The sequence below is a fragment of the Micropterus salmoides genome, unplaced genomic scaffold (genome assembly GCF_014851395.1).
Source record: "Micropterus salmoides isolate LMB-PRFRI ecotype aquatic unplaced genomic scaffold, ASM1485139v1 Ms_hic_scaffold_20, whole genome shotgun sequence".
Lineage (NCBI taxonomy): Eukaryota > Metazoa > Chordata > Actinopteri > Centrarchiformes > Centrarchidae > Micropterus > Micropterus salmoides.
In genome coordinates, this window is record NW_024041151.1 from 17,136,674 (window position 1) to 17,155,363 (window position 18,690).

The window sequence follows — 18,690 nt, forward strand, 5'->3', positions numbered from 1 at the left end:
ATGTCACTTTGACCTCCTTTTTGTGTAATCCTTTTACATTTTTTGCACTCTTTGATTTCCACCTTTTCATTCATTTTGCATTATTTCTGACTGTGAATTGTTATATATCCACCCATCTACTGTATATAATATGTGTAGGCCCATATAACATTTGCTTTTTGTGAGAGAACTACAACTTAATCTCGTCATACAACCCTGTGTTGTAATAAGATAAATTCTTGTACCTTATTGTGAGTCTATTTGGCATTGATTCAGAGTCTTTAAATTGTCATCAAAAGTCATCAAATCTGTTGGACGAGGGCCTCTCTGAATGCCGTAAAAAGACATATGTGCACTGTTGAGTGAATCGATCTGTCTAACACCATGTGTCCATTTAAAGGTGTGTACACTTAGAGAATAGAAAGGGGATCAAGCCACTCATTATGCGAGAAATGATCTGTAGTGACGTGGGTCTTAATGAAGTTTGCGCGTGCACTGCGTGTGACTCGCGGCAGTGCAATACAGTGCTGTCATCCAAACTTAGCGGAGCCTCCTGTGAAGCGTCAGACTGACTGCCCGGCTGTGAGATCAGCTCCACATCTACTGCAGATGCTCAGTCAGGTGGCTGCTGCTTCAACTTCATCACCGCGAACTGTGCAGTGATGGTCGAGTGTGTGGATGTGGTTTAGAGAGTCGGGTCCAACTGGCTGATGCTCAACCACCTGCACGTGGCGGAGGACTGCCTTCTTTTCCTTTCCTCGACCTCCAGCCTCCAGCAGCTTCACTTCGCCCGTCAAGCGAGAGAAAGCGAACGATGAGCTCCTCTCTCCCCAAAAGCGAGTCCACCACCTCTCTGCTGAGATCATCGGGGCTCAACCGCAGGTCCGGGCACTCGAGTAACGGTCCACACGATCACCGGGGCCACCGCATTCACCGTCCCTCCACCGGAGCTGGAGGCAGCGATGATGCAGTGTGGGCGGAGGACTGCGAGACGAGTGCGCGGAGACCTCTCTGCCAACCAAGACATGCCGACTCTCGAAATATAGGTGATCACCGGGTGCAGACAAGCCACTCTCACCGGCCGGCGAACCCGCAGGATGATGGTTACGCACAAGAGGACGCAAGACACAGGACGAGCCGGCATCAGAAAGAGCGCAGCAAGTCCTCCAGGTCCAAACACCCCCATCATCACCACGACTCCTCACGAGTTGAGCTGCCTCCTGCGGCGCATCACCAAGGCGGCTCCCGGCAGGACAGGAGGACCTCTCCGACTCCATCTTATCCAAAACAACCGGATGATGCGGCTTTCTTCTTCGAGCCCAGGGAGAGAGTCGTCACCGGATCATCCTCCAGCCTCAGTTCTGACCCACCTGCGACCAGCGCACCTCTCCAGCCCGCAGCAAGCCGCACGTCCAAAAGACTGAGCGCATCCATGTCTGAATATGACTCTAGTCTTCATCCCATAGTGAAGTCAGTCTTCGGGCAGGTAAGTGGCATAGTGAAGAGACAATCTAACTTTTGAAAGTTCTTAAAAGTATTCAAAAACACAATGTGCGGCGAATATTCCATTTTTTTTTTAGTTTTTTAGTTCACTAAATCAACATTTGAACATCCCCCTACCTTTTCTAAATGTAATGCAACAAAATAGTCGATTTAAATTTAAACAGTGTTTAAATATTGCTCAAATCTCACTTATGCGCTGTTACATGTGTGGGTGTTTTGTGTAATAAAATGCAAAAGGGCAACATTTCAAGCTGTAAAGTAAATAAATCAGCAGCAGCTTTATCTTGATTCAAGAATCCAACATTTGGAGGGAACTTGCACAACATCTCAGTAATCAGTACATTAATTTAAACTTTAAGCTTTTAAAATTTCTTCACCCTGACTTGCTTCACACATAGGGGCACTCATTCATTTAAGAAAAAGTTACACATGTAGCCTGTGAAAATAAAACTGCTTCATCCGATCTTTGTAAATGTCTCAATGAGCTGTATGGTCACATCAGCTCCTCTGTAAGAGGGCAAGGAAAAACTCCCCAAAAACCTTTACACATTTGCTGTGCTAATGGAGCCATGGAAAAAAATAAGAGAGCTTATTAAAGTCCATCAATGAGAGTATGAATCGAGTATAATTGGATAAAAATAACTCCAATATCTAATCTTCACACCGATCCCAGTGTAAGAGATGCCAGGTCTATCAGTATTGGTGGCTTACAGTCAACATTATGTCCATATTCTAAACAAAATGAAAGTTTTATGTTCTCCTATATTGCCAAATTCACTGTAGAGTGGATTCTTATTTTAAAAAGTGCATCACAGCCGCAGAGCTGTTTAGCCAACAGCAGGTGGAGGTTCACAGGTGAGATGCAGGTGAAACTGGGACCTATTGAAGGCATGTGCGACTGGACCTCCTGCCACCCCAGCTGAGCAGATTAAAAATGGATGCATATATTCAGGCCAAATCTTGCTCCAATGTATGTGTCTGGTATCCATCAGTTCCATGGCGTGGGGGCTGCATCTTGTCACGCATCCCGAAATGAATGCAGCCGCTTTCATTGTGACTGTCACCTGAGCAACAGCAGGGGGATCAGCTTTCCCATTGTGTGGAAAACTTTTTCAATGATGAGAGCTTGTCACTCTTTCAAACGCACACACACAAAAACACACACACACACACACACACACACACACACACACACACACACACACACACACACAGGTAAGTAAACCATTTAAACCACAATATCATTCACCTCAACAACTTTTACTGAGACAATGGTCAGTTAGGGTCAACGGCAAATAAAGGGTGTATCTGTTTCTCCCTGCATCACTCGTTCACCCTACTAATTCATGAGTTTTCTGAGGGTACTGAACCTCTCTGACTCCGACAGATCGCCCTGTACAGTAGGTTGGTAGCATAATTCCCCCCTGTCTTTTTTTCTTGTTTCATTGAAATCCTACTCTCTCTGATAAAAAGCTCAAGAGGGGACAATTACCTCCCCGAACGCTAATGTGCTCCAGAAATAACTGCTCTCAATCCAGGCCAGAGCTTCAATCAGTCTTTGGGGTTCCGGTGAGGCAAAACCCATTCAGCGGTGTGCTATATAAAGTCTCTAGAGCTGCTGACGTGTGTGGAAACGGCAGATATTCTGTTATTTTCACCAAATCTATAAATGATCAGGGATTAAATTCTGATCTTTTCCAGTGGTTATTCAAGTGTTATGTTTTATATTTGAATAGTTTTCAACTCGCATTAAAAGCACACACACAGTTTAGCTATTTAGCAAACCTGAATGTTTAATCTGTCACTGAATCAAGTTTTCCAAGAGGACACGTTTGTCTGTTTTCTGTGATGTTGTCACTGTGAAGTCGGACACAGATGTCAATAGTCATAAAGGATTTCAGATGCCACTCAGTTGTGCACATCGGTGTTTGTGTGGACGAGGAACGGGAAAGGGTGAACAGTGTGAGAATGAAAAGAAAGAAAACCGTAGGTGCATGCATGTTTTTTTGTATCTTTGCACCTGCTCAGCATCTTACCCAAGCTGTTTCATTTTAGTGACCATGCAGTCATAATAACATGCCTTTAATGCTTCTTGAATAGATGTGGCAGCGTGGCAATGAATGCAGGGTGAGATGTAACACTTTTAAAATTCTTTCATTTCATATTTTCTTATGTAACATTAAGATCTGCATACAATCTCAACAGAACTAGTTTGCTGCCAGTGGAAGAAGCTATAAATAGCCATTCAAGACCTGATTATGAGAGACTGGAGGAAGGCAGAGTGTTTATTTTTTTAGCAATCTTGACAGAGCAAATTTGAGAAAGGGGTGAATAAAAAGAGCTGGTTTCCAGCATGTGGTGGCATGTTTCTCCAAGCTACACTTTCATATTCATAAGATGAATCATGATTAGCAAAAAGGCTAGTATGGGGGTTAGAGTAGGGACAAATGTGAAATGTGCTTACTTGAATGTGTTTTGCAGCTTGATGGTTTCAGATAGGTTACAGTGATTCATTTGATAACGCATTTTCTTAATGTACACATTCATATATTTAAGGTATGCATGTTCACAAAGCTCCCATTACTTCTCCACATTCAGGCCTTGAAACTATCCACGTTACACCAGACACCTTGATGAAGGACAGAGCATGAGCAGTTTTATTTCATCCCAGTAGAAATTTAGTTTCTATTTTAAGAGATTCTGAACAATCATCACACCCCTCAGTTTGTGTGACCTTCAGTGACCTTGTTCTACAAACCCTCACTGAGGAAATCTGCAGATGCGGTTCAGACTGGCTATTGAAAGACGTCTGTTATCTACTGCTGAGAAAATGTAATTGAGGAGATGACAATTTTCTTTTCAAATTAAATTTAGATGAGAGGATATGCGTATTAACCAGCAGAGGGTGCAAGTACCGTTTGCACTAATAGGTCTGAACTCAAAGAAAGAGTGTGTGTGTGTGTTATAGAGAGGGAAAGATTAACACTCCACTGTGTGTCACATCAGTGAGACAGGGGAAGTGAAAGGGCTGGGAAAGAAAGAGAAGGAAGTGAATCAATTTGATAAATCGGGATGAGGACAAAGAATAAAATAGGGAGGGAATGACCTGATGATAGTTACATAAGACTAACACTCATCAAGTCTCACTTCCCCGCTCCCATCTGACAACTCGGGAGACAATGTGAGGAAAGGTCTTTGAAACACAGATTAGCCTCTCACTTCCTCGCCTGGTTTTCCTGGTACTCATCTCACACTGACGTTTCCTGTCTGCCTTTCCCTTTTTTCTTTGCTCTTTCAAAACCTCTCTCCCACTTTCCTCTGCCGGGGTCACACTGACCTTCATTACATCCGAGGAGGAGTGAGATGAGAGAAGAGGCATGCATTACAAAAAATAAGAAAGAACAAAAATGAGTAAAATAAGGTGAAAGATCTGGGTGGAAATGAGAGGAAAGAGGGTAGCATCATTGTATTCACCACAGCATATGCCTCCACTATGTCTAGAGTATAACAGGCTATTTTTAGACACAGATGGATATTTTTACATCTGTGCTGGCAAAGGAGGAGGTAGAATTCACTCTTTGGTTAAATCCCTTTGTGAGATGAGGATTAGGCAGAGCCTGCGAGCACAACCGCACGTGCTGGAGGTATATGTGTGTGCATGATGATACTAAATATTTATGGAGACCTGAGGCTGAGAAGGGAAAATCAGTGAGAGACACTGCGAGGCAGGGAAATGAGACCGGGGATAAATGAGTCAGAGGGGAAACAGAGGTTTAACTGATTGAAAAGAGACGTGTCAATGTTTTTCCTCTGCTGACGCACTAGATTTTTAACTAGACTTACAGCTGTTTGTACATGTAGTACACACACTGTCTAAAAAATAACACTGAAATATCAGAATAATCTGCATGAAAATTTTTGCGCTGTTCTGATTTGAATGAATGAATGAACTGTAGGATGAAACTGTGACGTCTCAGCCCAAGCACAAGAAGATGACGCAAGTGTGCACTGCGTGTTTTCTTTTCACTCCCTAGAAGTGTCCTGATGATGACAAAAATACACACACACACACACAAATCTCGTCGTCTCTACCTCTTTGCTTTCATCTCAGATTACACTGTAAACTCCGCAGCTTCAGAGAGATGATCACGTTTGACTATAACATGATTATGTTTCCTTCGACTGTGCAAATATAAAGAAAGACACAAAATGTTGCCTTAAAATAAGAAAAAGAACAATTTGATGATGCATGAGAGCTTGTTATTACATCAATCCCTGCCTTCACCCTCCTACAGCTCTCAGTTCATTTAACACACTTGATGGCAATGGATGAAACAGGATTATGTCTGACCTCAAAATGGTCATTAAAAAGCAAATGCAAATATTAATATTGCCTCTTTGAATGGCCTTCTTGTCTTCTGAATGCATCTAGATTTATTTTCATTTGTCTACAATTAATATTTTGTGAATCTGTGTATGATTGGAACCCCAACAATCCTCAGATAGTCAGATTAATCTTCCCCTGAGATGTTGTCGATATGCAGCATGTAAGCAGTTATATAAATGTGTAAAGTAAATTGTGTGTGTCTGTGTGTGTGTGTGTGTGTGTGTGTGTGTGTGAGGGGGGGGCAGCGAAATGGATCCCATGCCCGTGCACACTGTGGTCTGACATTATGCGAGCTGACGGCTCTTGTGTCTGACGTCTGATGTGTTCTGAAGTTCACAATGAGCCTCCGGTGAGAGGCTGGATGAATCATCCACAGAACAACACAGAGGAGCCTTAGAGATATTGAATGGGAGCGAGATCTGAAACGACTTCGGCGTGAATGTGCTTATTAAAATAGCAGAGCATGGACAAGGTCAAACAGGAGAGGGAAATAAGGATGTCCAATAGTGTTGCGGTGACTGCCATTAAAGTGACCTCAGGAGTGAATGCTGCTTATAAAAACCTAAAATGAGGATTTATAGTGTCTGTTGTGGTTTGTAGTTTTAGACAGGGGTGGAAGAACTGTTTTGCTTATTGTTCCTTCTCTTAGATGTTTGACCTTCACTGTCCAGAATGATGTATGTGCAGAGAATGACACTAGAAGGCTGTTTTCACATTTATCTGTTGATGGGAGAAAGTATCTCTGTGCTCACCATAAACCTTTAAACATGTATGCACAAGCCCAGCTTTGAAGCCAAACATGGCTCAACATGCAAATTTACACTAGTGCGCAGTAGAAACCTGAAACCACAAAGAAGGAAAGTGGGAGAAATCTTCATGTCCAGCAGTGAAAAAATTTTAAATGATAAATATTTGCACATCCACAGAGTCTGGATTTTTTTTACTGAGAGAGAAGGAAAAGATGTAATTTTAAGAAGTGTAAACAATAACTGAAGGAAATATTTAGCTTAAGTGAAAGTAACAATACTAATGTATGTGTAAAAATACTCCATTCAAGTAAAGGTCCTGAATTAGCATTATCAGCAAATGTACTCATTATTATGCATTATGACCTCTTTTTACTATAATAGTATTATTTACTGTATAATATAATTGGATTATTGTTACTAATTCATTAACGTGAGTGCAACATATTAAGGTTGTAGCTAGGCAAAATGAAGATAATTGTACCACTTTCATAAAACATTCGACATATTAAGATATTTCAATTTTGTATATTTTATAAGCTGAACAGATTTTTTGCGGGTGAGATCTATATCTGCAAAGTCACTATAGCTGTAAAAAAAAATACAATAGCTCTATCTGAAATGTGTGGACCAAAAAGGCTGAGAAAGAGCTTTTTTTTTGCCCGACTGTTTGTGTGTTTGCATTTGCACGTGTTGGTTTGCATCCTTGGTGGTTCAGAATCTATGTGTCATTTCTTGCACATTTTGCCTTTGATCTGAATCCTTGCCCTTCAAACTTAACATTACATTGTGCAAATGTGTGTGTATGTGTGTGTGTGTGTGTGTGTGAGAGAGGGAGAGGGATGGATGCTGGGGGAAGAGTGGGCAGAGAGATGTGGGAGATGTGGGAGAGTAGGGGGTGAAAAGAGAGAGCACGTTATATTTATAGCTCCACAGCCCCACATTCGTGTGCTTAATCAAGTGTGTGTGTGTGTGTGTGTGTGTGTGCGTGCGTGTATGCGCGCATGTTTGGATTAGTGTCTCCAGCGTCTCGCTCAGGGGAAGGTAATACGCTTGTCCAAACGAGCTTCTTCTGTCCAATTCGCATAGATGTTTTAAAACTGGGGGGGAGCAAGAGGGGGAGAGAGTGAGGGAAAAAGAGCAAGAAACAGACAGAGGGAGGGAGAGAGAGAGAGAGGTAGAGGGGAGGGAGGGAGGCAAGAGAGACACTGTAGAAGAGGGGATGGAATGAATAAGCAATCTTGCCTTTTCTACTCCTGGCGCTTGCATCTCACTCTGATCGCACGCATGCTTCCTCTCCCTCGCTTATCTTTGTGTTGTTCTGATCTGTCCTTTGTTCTTGTTCTTGTACATATTTCCTCCTTTACCTCAGCATCCCTCCCCTCGTGCCTCCCAGCATCCTTGCCTCTAGGTCCTCCCTGTACACTTCGTTCGTCCTCTCCCCTCTGTCTATTCTCTACCTCACATGATATCTCCACTCCTCTCCCTGCCTGTTCCCAAATGTCCTATTATATGTGTCAGTAACCCACTGAACCCTCTTTCCCTTTCAAATCACTCCTATTCCCATGCATGCCCGGGAACATATGCTAACACATATGCATACACGTACACTTACAAACAGCCACACCAACACAGACACAGTTAGAGAGAAAACATAAAACAAGAAGGATTTTTTTTTTTTGCAATGGGCAACTCTGTAAAGTCGCTTAAAATTTTCACCAAGAAGGTAAGGTCCGCTCTGAGGTTTTTCACTCTGCCGCGGTCTCCCTGAATCCCCTGACTGGTGGTGCATGTTTGTCTCATGGTGTGTCCCCAACCTGACCGATGACTATTTGACTGGACCTTTTCTGAGTGAATCCTGTGTGCTGTATGACTAGATATTTAATAATAGGCTGTCTTCCCTGTGTTTTGTGTTGCTGGAGTCCGAGCAAATGCGAGAATAATGGAGCATTTCAAGATAAAGGTTGTGTCTCATGCTGTAGTTTCAAACAGTGTTTGCCAACACAGGAGCTTATAGTCTTTATTACTGATTATGACTTTGCTGAGTTCCTTTAAAACTAATCCTGCCCACTTTATAATTGCACTGACTTTAGCACAGCACTCATATGACATTTGCATTTTATCATCTGTCTTCTTTTATGATACAAGTTCCCTCTGTGCTCATTAGTTCATGGTTGCATTCCCTAGAAACTCATTTTAGCCTTTTAGACAGAGGTCAGAGGAGTTGGGGTAAAATGGGTCAATTTGGATTTTGTCACCAAACTTTAGAGTCAAATTGCACAGTACGACACCTGATGAGCCAGCGGAAGATGCTACCCTGTTGAACCTGCACCTGTGGGATGTGACCAGTCAGTGGAAATGTCGCAAACATGTGTTCTGTTTCAACCACATCAGAGTCGATTAGCTCAAATGTACCTCTGTCTTTTAGACGACAACAGAAGTGCATAACCGAAGAACAACGGAGGCAGAACACTCAGAACCATTTCTGTAAAAGCTCCAGAAGATAACTTACTTTGTACAATGCATCTCTTTCACCTGTGCTCCTCATCGTATCAGTGTATGCTTGAATAGACTCTCAGCGCAGCATGCAGAAAGTCCCACAAATAGATTTTCCTTCATATCGGCAGCTGCACATCCTTGAGGAAGCACAATATGACAAGCAACTGTTGATGCCATCTGTGCAAAATGGGTTGGGGTGCTGGAGAAGTTCTTGCTTGACTTCAGCCTTTCACTGACACTGTTTCAGGGTTGTCTTTTTTTCTTTTGGTTACATAACTGCGAGCACGTGGCTTCGTAGTACTTTTCTGGCACGATATACCCACAGACAGGCCTGCTCCATGCATCACTTGGTCAGATTACCCAGTGGGCATCCGTTCCTGTGGTGGGGACTGTATAAATGCACGAACTGGCATTAAGACTGGCATGGTAACAGATGGAGTGCGAAGGTCATTTGTAGAGCATGTCATACCCTGTATAATTGCATGTAGTATATTCATTTTTCATCATGTATGCATGTGGGTGTCTTATGCTTACTGAAGAAAGCGTCTGAAGATGGGTACTAGCTCATGTCTGAGAGATTTAACGCAACATCAAAAATGGTCACTTGGTAATTCGCTGTGACAGTGAGTCCACTCCACACGCTTTTAGATAGATTTTCCTCCACTGATTTGGATGTTACACTGCGGTAACATGACCAACATTATCATGTTTTATAAGCAAGACAAGCTGTTACTGCTTTAACCTCACAAACTTAAATGTGCAGTGGATAGTCACAGAGCATGTAAACAGTCTATTTTCTAGTAGTCTCCTGTGCCTCATATTAGGCTGCTGTTCTCTCTAATTCAAATATTAGTCAGAGCTCAAATATTAGTCAGAGCAATGTTTGGACGTTATTTGACTTTATTTGGTTTATTTATTTTGGAGGTTGCTTTTTTTGTCCACTGGTAGGCACGTGATTTCCCTTTTTTTAATTAACCTGTAGCTCTCTTCGTAATTGGGATCACTGCTGTGAGAACAACTTTTGCCCCCTGGTGATGGCTAATTAGTGATTATAATTAACTGGCTTGCTGAACTTTAACCTCATCCCCTGGACAACATGATTATTTTCTAATGTGCACCAAAACTCTGGGGGAAATTCAAATTCAGCATTAGTCTTGTTGATTGTAAATACACTGTGTCATCAACCCTTTAAATTCCCTCATACAAGCAGACACTGTGCTATCACTTTTTCTACCACTAATACTAACACATTTAGACAGTATCATTAGCTAGAATCATAAGCTAGAAGTGTGGATACTCGTGTGAACTCTGTTGTTTCTTAACACCAACAAACTGGGTAGTAGAGGATTATTTCAGTTTATAACAGGTTGGGTCAATTTGTTTTAGTTCTGGCCAATATTGGTATCGGTTACGATTTTATTGTCAGTGTGGATCTGGGAACATGGCAACATTGCACCAACAAAGTCTGTTGGGGCAAAAACATGAGCAGTCAGTTTAGTCTAAACCACTTTATTTGGAGATAATGCCAAAATGTTGGTAATAATCTCTCATTGTGCAGGAAAACTGTGTTAGTAAAATTATGTTTAGCCAAACTTATTTTATAAGTTTCCTTAAAACTTGTATGACCATCTGACTGCTACTGTTTTTCTCCCTGTCTGACTTTGTTGCAATGATTTTTCCAGATTACTTTGGTGAGTAAATGTGAAAATAACTGTTAGAAAGGATGGTCAACGATACAAAACTAAGGCCAGATTTCGTAATAATCCGTAATTGTCGTTTAAGGCGAGAAAATGTGTAGCCGAAGACTGTAAAAAATGCTTAAAGAGAAGTTAGAAGAGTGTCAGTGTGACATGAAAATAGGCTGTGCAGTGAACTTTATCATTGGTATTACAGCTGGCAGTGCCCTACCAGAGGATTTCAGTCTGCGCCATGCCTCAGGGGGATAATAGCTCAGCAATAGGAAGGTGCCAGCTCTTGTTTGGCTTTAAAGGTAATTAGAAGAATTAAAAAATCAATCCTAAAAGAAACTGGCGGACAGTACAAGGACGTTACATCTGGGGTTAAAATTCGAGCTGCAGCATTTTGGGCTAATTGTAGGCAATAAATTGATTTCTGACTGAGACAAGTATATAGAGAGTTACAATAGCCCAGCTGGGAGGAGATAAAAGCATGGATGAGTGGCTGAAAACACTTAACCTTCGCTATATTTCTCAAATCATAAAAACTTAACTTTCTTTACATGGGGTTCAAAATACAAAAAGTCCTGTTCAAAGCCCTTTTTTTCAGGCCGAGGGCTTAGCATAAGTTACTAGTTTACCTACTTTTGCTATGATTTGAGTTGTATGAGCAGTAACAATGACATCAGATTTTGTATGATTTTGTTGTAGGAAGTTGTGTGACATCCAGTAATTTATTTGTGAAGGGTTGCAATGTTAGACTGGTCACCGGGTCTAATTGGGATTTAGAGCTTTGTGTCATCGGTGTAACAGTGGAATTGTACATTGGTGTGCAGGATTGTGACCGATAGGACAGATTTATGGATGGCATCAGTTGTTCTTGTCACAATAAATTACAACCTTCCCTCTGACTGAGGTGTTTTCCTCCATCATGACTGACTCCACACCTCTCTATGACTGACAGACATATGTCACCTCTGATCCTGCTTTTGAACCCCACACCCCCCCTCCATCCCACCTCCTTGTTGACTCCATGCTGCCACAATCTGAGTCACGGTCTCTACCCCTGTCTTTGCCCCTGCTCCCATGTCTGGCCCCCCGCCCCGGATGCTGCTCCAGGACCAGAAGAAGAACTACAAAGCAGTGCAGTCCTGTGAGGAGGGGGGTTCTGGGGGGGCCTATCTTGAGCCGCTAGTGGCCCTGGCCCAGAACGGAGCCAACATGCACACCATACTGGGGCCTGCATGCATCTTTCTACGCAAGGGCTTCGCTGAGAGCCGGCAGGCTGTACGTAAGTCCAGACAATATAATGTGCATGCCAACAGATTAGTACACAACACAGCACACTCAAAATAAAAGAAATGTGTGATGAGTGTAAAATTCACCTTGCACTGTAACATCAGCATCTACAGCATGTAAATAAGGTGGTGGAACTGAGAAGATGGTATTTTCAGAATAAGAAATCTTTTTTAGTATGGAGCCTTCTTGATAGCCAGAATGCTGAATGCAAGGATGTGTGTGTGTGTATGTGTGTATATTTATGCATGAGGCTGCATTACTCATAAGCATGGTGGACATTTGTAGCAGGATGGAGAATTTTTAAAGCAGGGTTAGGGTGATGGCAGGTTGCAGAAAAACACGATTCAAGGTTACTAAAGAAAACCGTGATATTGAAATCCTCATTGTTGACGGCTGCTGTTTTACTGACTGTTCTGATGACAAGCTCTCACATGGCTGTTCCTAATGGATGCAGGTGTTGAGTTTGAGTTATTTAAATTCAATGGACTGGCAAATAAGGGAACTGTTGCATAATTTCCATTGTCTCTGCATCTCCACACTTTCATAAAGGAAAGCAACATACCTAAAACAGAAAAAAATTCTACACACACAAACACCTACGCTACAAATACTGTTCCTCTCTACAGAAACAAATGCTACAAGATCTAATATTTTTATCTTGATTCTGTTATTTTACTTGTCTAGCACAACCTAATGTGTTATTTGTGCCAAAAGTCTGCATGTTTTCTTCAGCAGGTGATTTCACTGGCTGGAGGGAAACCTGCAGAGTCTTGGCACTGTGTGGCACCTGCAGTTGCCTATTTATTTTTTCACAGCATCATATTGAGGGAGGAATGCTGTGTATTGGCATGATTTTAGAAGTATCAGCAGTGTTTGGCTCCTAACCTTGCACTGTGATCCTTTACAGGACCGAGAGTTGAGGCCAGAAGAAATGGATGGTATGTTACGTTTCAGGAAATATGAATGTAAAATAGTTTTTCACTATATTCTCAAGTAATTTTCACATCTCTCTCATGTTCATGTCCTCTCTCCCTTACACTCAGAGTTGCGTGAGGCATTCAGGGAGTTTGACAAAGACAAAGATGGGTTTATTGGCTGTAAAGACCTGGGAAACTGCATGAGAACTATGGGCTACATGCCAACAGAGATGGAGCTGATAGAACTAAGCCAGCAGATCAACATGAATTGTAAGTAAAACTGTGTCTGTGTGTATATGAGCACATATGATATTTCCCCCCTTTGTCTCTCCATTCCTCTGACAAAAATTCAGAATCAAATGTCATCACTGGAGAGTTCAGTTCAATACTTCAAAACAATTCTTAGACTGGAGAGCATATAAAGCAATAAGTCTTGTCATTTTTTGTCTCCAATTACACCCTGAAGGTTAACCTAACTTCCTGTTTTCAATCTATCCAACAGTGGGAGGACATGTTGACTTCGAGGACTTTGTTGAACTCATGGGGCCCAAACTTCTGGCTGAAACTGCAGACATGATTGGGGTGAAAGAACTGAGGGATGCATTCAAGGAGGTAAGGAAATACATGGGGAGAGTGTGATAACACCAGTGGATTGTGGAGTTTATCTTAGAGGGTTACCTTATAAGGAAATGGCAACCATGCCATTGCAAAAACATTAGAAAAACCTTTATGTCAGATACAAGTGACAATAATGTTCCTCCTGAGAAACGTCAGACAGGACATTTCAACAACAGTATACCGGTCACTTATCCAATCAACATTCAACATTGGATCCTGGTACAACTTCCTCACAGAAAAAGGCAAGAAAAAAACTCACAAGAATCATCAAACATGCAACAAAAATCACCGGCACCACTCAAATCCAACTGCCACACCTTTACAGTCAAGTAGTCACTACCCCTTCACCACTCCTTTTAGCTACTCCCATCAGGCCGCAAAAAAGAGAACTCACAAAAACTCTTTAATTCCCACTGCAATATCCATGTTTTAACAAGGCCAAATTAACAAGGCCTCTTAATTATTTATGGGATTTATGTGTTTTAAAGAGGTCATATTATGCTTTATGGCTTTTCCCCTTTCCTTTAATGTGTTATATGTAACAGGTTTGCAAAGTGAAAAAGCCCTGAACTGCCTGAAAACAGTTTGATTTTAGTCCTGCCTTTACTTCCCTAACATATCTGCGTCACTATGTAACACGTGTCATAATGCTCACCTAGCAGCTAGCACCTAACTAAAAATGAAATGAAAAAAATGTTAGATACCCTCCAGGAAGTCAATGGACATAAAGTGTTACTGTGATGTAGAGACAGTGCACAGTTAAAACATTATGTATGAAAGATAGATGTGTTACAAATTAGTAACATACTAATCTGCTTTCTTTGTTTTATCCATATTTTTCTCTTTCCCAGTTTGACACTAATGGTGATGGCCAGATCAGCACAGCAGAACTCAGAGAAGCAATGAAAAAACTTCTAGGACAACAGGTACAGAACTGCTGGGAGAGTCTGTCTTCCTCTCTGTGGCTCTCCATCAATCATGGTGTCTGTCTGAATCTTGTCAGTTTACTCTACTTGTGTATCCACAATGCCACGGACATTCACACCTTCCCCTCAACCTGACTTTTTTAGGTTGGACACAGAGATCTGGAGGACATCCTACGAGACATCGACCTCAACGGAGATGGTCATGTAGACTTTGAAGGTAGAGAATCCCATGTGACAGCATACTTTGCAATTCATACAGCATAACACATTTCACCTGCACACACATACTTTCTCTGTTGGTGTCTTTCTATTTCCGCCATTCTGTCTCTCTCTTAAACACACACACATTTTAAAGTACAAGCAAAACATGTGTATGGCTGATATCCTACTACCATGCTGATAGTGAGGTGAAGGGATGAAGGCAGTGGGTCTGTCTGTCAGATTATCTCCATACCAAGGGATTATGTCACCTCATATATTACCCACAGAGAAAAGGATGCATGCAGGCTGTCAGGGATGAAAATATCCAAAAGTGCTGCTGTTACCAGTAGTGCAACTATACTTACATCAACAAAATTTCACACATTCCCTGCATTCTATATACAATCCATCAGCAACGATGTCCAAGCAACATTTGATCGAAAAAGAAAGTATAGTTTTGGAGTGCTAGAATACATGTAGATCATGGTTAACATGGTCTTGATTGATGTCCCTCAGTAGGCTAATAGGTTTTAAGAAGCCCCACTGGAAATGTTTTAATCATGCATTAGTGTGTAGAAAGCCTATATGTGCAACTAGGATTAACAAACATTCTTGCATCTGATTTTTGATTTTGCTGATTATAAACCATTTGTATAAAAGCAAGGAATGTTTTTTGTTGTTGTTGTTTTTGAGTGTTGAGCTTACCTGAAGCCCAATTTATGTTCTACTGAATTAATGATGATCCCTGTAGCGAAAACAATAGATACACATGACTTGGAATTTAAGTCATGCTCATTCGGTGGCACAAAATCTCACACGTGGCAGGCTCCTACAATTCAGTAGATTAGGGAGCAGTTGTGCTCACTTGTGCAACATCACATATGTTACTGAGAATTCTTTTTCAAAACTTGTAAACTGTAAAACAAAATATCCTTTTCTTCCATTCACAGAATTTGTGCGGATGATGTCTCGATGAGTTCCTGAAAGAGAGCTGACATGTTAAAACACTACATGGGTTCTCTGTTGGTATGAGAGGAAGAGGCGAGAGACCAGCACAAAGTACCAATGGATCTTGGACTTCTGAACTGTCGATGAGCGAGAAAACCAAAACATATCAACCCTGCCCTGAAACTGCCATGCTGAAGCACAAAGGCTGACAACTACAGCCAGGAGCAACACTGTTGATTATGCTGCTGCTGTTTCTTAGAGCATAAACAAAACCAACAGCTGCATTTCTGACTTTTACAAAGTATATTTTCAAAAGCATATTTCCTTTAGTAATGACAACATTTCTAATGCTGATGTGGCTGTTGACTCAACAGGTATAAGAGTAATAACTGTAGCAATTAAGAAGACAATTTTCAACTACAGCAAACACCCATACCAATACAGTGTGCTCTTTCCTAATGCTGAGGACATGTTAAGCACAAATATAATATGGCAATATGGAAATATTGTATATGATCCTGTCAAAGTTCTGTGTTTGTGTTTTGTGTATACTGTTGTTTCTCTCCACCCTACACTGTAGATTTAAGACTATTGTCCAACCCTGGTTAAGACAAGTCAATATTTGTTTTGTAATTATGTGTAATGTAGCATTGATGCAGTTCTTCTGACTTTAATGACACGATGTCTATCTTACTGTGAGATATATTTGTAATTTTCAGTGTGCATAAGACTAACAGACTCCATCAACTGCAAAAAATCTTTAAGGACATTCTCTCTAGGTACAGTGAGTTGCTAATCTTTACTACTGTGATAGGCCTTTTTAATTGTATTGTATGTTTTTCTAATTCTGAATATTACTCTGCATGAGTCTGACAGATCATCTATACCTTAACTCATGATGATCCACCAAGTGTTAAAACGACACAAAAGAGAGATTCTGCTAATGCTTTATTTGTTATCTACATTTATTTTATGATAAATGTGCTTGTTTATTGTTTGTTTTTTTGAGTCTACTGGTTCTATAGAACAGTTCTGAAGTGATTTTCACTTTGCTGCAATATTTACAATTTTAACTTTAATACCTCAAAATGAATTGAACAATCAACCTCATCCATAAACTGCCCTTAGTTCTACTTACCAATTTCGTTACCCTCTACCTTCATTATCTGTATTTGTAGAGAAGCAGCATTGCCTTCTTTATGCAAAAAGCCAAAGAAAGTTTACAGAAATATTATTTGAGTCTTATTCAGTGTAGTAAGAAAGAAATACGATCCATTGGATTATATTTTCAAAATGGCTGATTGAAATGGCGGTTGGTTTCTGGGGCAGCTAAAATATTGTTGACTGTTCACGAATGGACACGGGGGTATATGCATGCTTAAAAGTTAAGATACTCTTCGAAAGGGAAATCTTTTTTTGTGATCTTACTTGTCTTAACTGTGTGAAACTATGCATGCACAAAACAACTGAAATTTGTAGCAGAATAAATAAAAATAAAAAGGTTTTTATTGGAACTTGAGCACAGAAGCAATGTCTGTAGAACAGTGTGTGTGTGTTGTATTCACAATTTTGGGGATTTAGCTCCCATATGGGGTCAAAAAAAACAAACATCAATTGCTATTCAAAGTAAACAATACAGAGTTCTTTGGAAATTATTTGGAAATAAGACCATGCAAATTTAGTCCACATGGGTTTAACTCCCACACAGCTGGCATTTAGGAGAATTGAGCAAAACCCTGAAGCCTCTGCTTAAGGAGACCAAAATAACCAAGACCCTTCTAGGACAATATTTGGATTGATGAAGAAAATTAAGCTCTTCAAATCTACCAATATTTGTCTCAAGTCTGAGATGTTTCAAAAAGCCAAAATAAGCATCATCAAACATTCAGTGTGGTGTATCAAAATGAATATTTTCTTGAAATGTGGAATACGGCTCATATAGCAACAAATAGACATTAACAAAAATCTGGGTTAAGTAGCACACTGTCAAATCTTCTGTACTATTATAAAAACAAAGACCTTTCTCTAATGACCAATTTTGCTGAGTAAGAGCCAACTTGGCTTTTAACAGAAACAGCACATGGCATCTTTACTCTCTTTAAAGAGTTTATCATAGAGGATAAAGTGGATCAACCAATATCAAAAAAGGCAATGTACACAGTGACAGCAAACGTTTCAAGAAAATAATCAAGAATCTAAATATAGGTTCACCTAAATAAATCGACTACAGAAACATTAAAGTTTTAGTCCCTGGTACTCACCTTAGGAAGTGGAGTGAATATATTGTCTTTGTGAACAGCGTCTGACAGTATGTCCATTCAAACTGAGTCATTTTTAGTTTTAAATTAAATTTAAATGTTCACTCGTAATCCATTTGTTCAGTGTTTTTTCACAACTTGTTTTCTTTTTATTTTAGTACAACATAGCCTATATTATGTAATACAAACAAATACATTACTGACTAAATGGATTTAAAGACGTTTTTAATCATATATGTTTTGATACATACTACCCTAACTTTACATTAAAGTTGTTGGCTACAAAGTTTCATAATGCACAAATAAAACACAAAGCTGTCTGAATTTAGACAATTTAGTGTACTTAAAATGATCCCAAACAGGGACTTTTACAACACGGCACACAGAGTTATAAAAAGAAGCCTAAATGACTCCATCAAAACATTCTTTTTATCTTGGGCACATTGTACTGTAAGGTGGGGAGGGGAGATCCAATTACTTCCCATATTATGGTAAGCGATATAACTAGCTAGGCTATTGTTATTATTATAGCCTACTGTATGGTACCCCCACTCAAATGTAGTTCAAATGTGCTTATATTTTCATAATGTTAACCATAAATGGATACTATACAATAATTTCATTAATTTTGCATTCAACCTTTGTTTAACCAGGAAGTCCCTCAATTATAATAATATTCCTGATAATATTACTTCCTCGTGTTATCATTATCCAGTGTGATCACCATAGACCG

General features: G+C 40.4%; 1 protein-coding gene across 3 annotated transcripts; it reads left to right on the top strand.

Moving 5' to 3' along the window:
• The first annotated feature begins 42 nt into the window (after window positions 1–42).
• On the top strand, window positions 43–17,226 carry cabp1b (calcium binding protein 1b). 3 transcript variants are annotated; one of them, XM_038734652.1, is made up of 8 exons: window positions 7,846–8,350; window positions 11,910–12,077; window positions 12,997–13,027; window positions 13,133–13,276; window positions 13,509–13,618; window positions 14,476–14,550; window positions 14,695–14,767; window positions 15,702–17,226. In XM_038734652.1, exons 1-8 carry the CDS (start codon window positions 8,300–8,302, stop codon window positions 15,725–15,727), a joined length of 678 nt encoding a protein of 225 aa, XP_038590580.1. In that variant the 5' UTR covers window positions 7,846–8,299; the 3' UTR covers window positions 15,728–17,226. The 3 variants fall into 3 exon arrangements, with proteins under 3 accessions (XP_038590578.1, XP_038590580.1, XP_038590579.1); XM_038734650.1 differs by lacking the exons at window positions 7,846–8,350; window positions 11,910–12,077 and adding an exon at window positions 43–1,465; XM_038734651.1 differs by lacking the exon at window positions 7,846–8,350 and having other exon boundaries at window positions 11,320–12,077.
• Window positions 17,227–18,690: the final 1,464 nt, after the last annotated feature.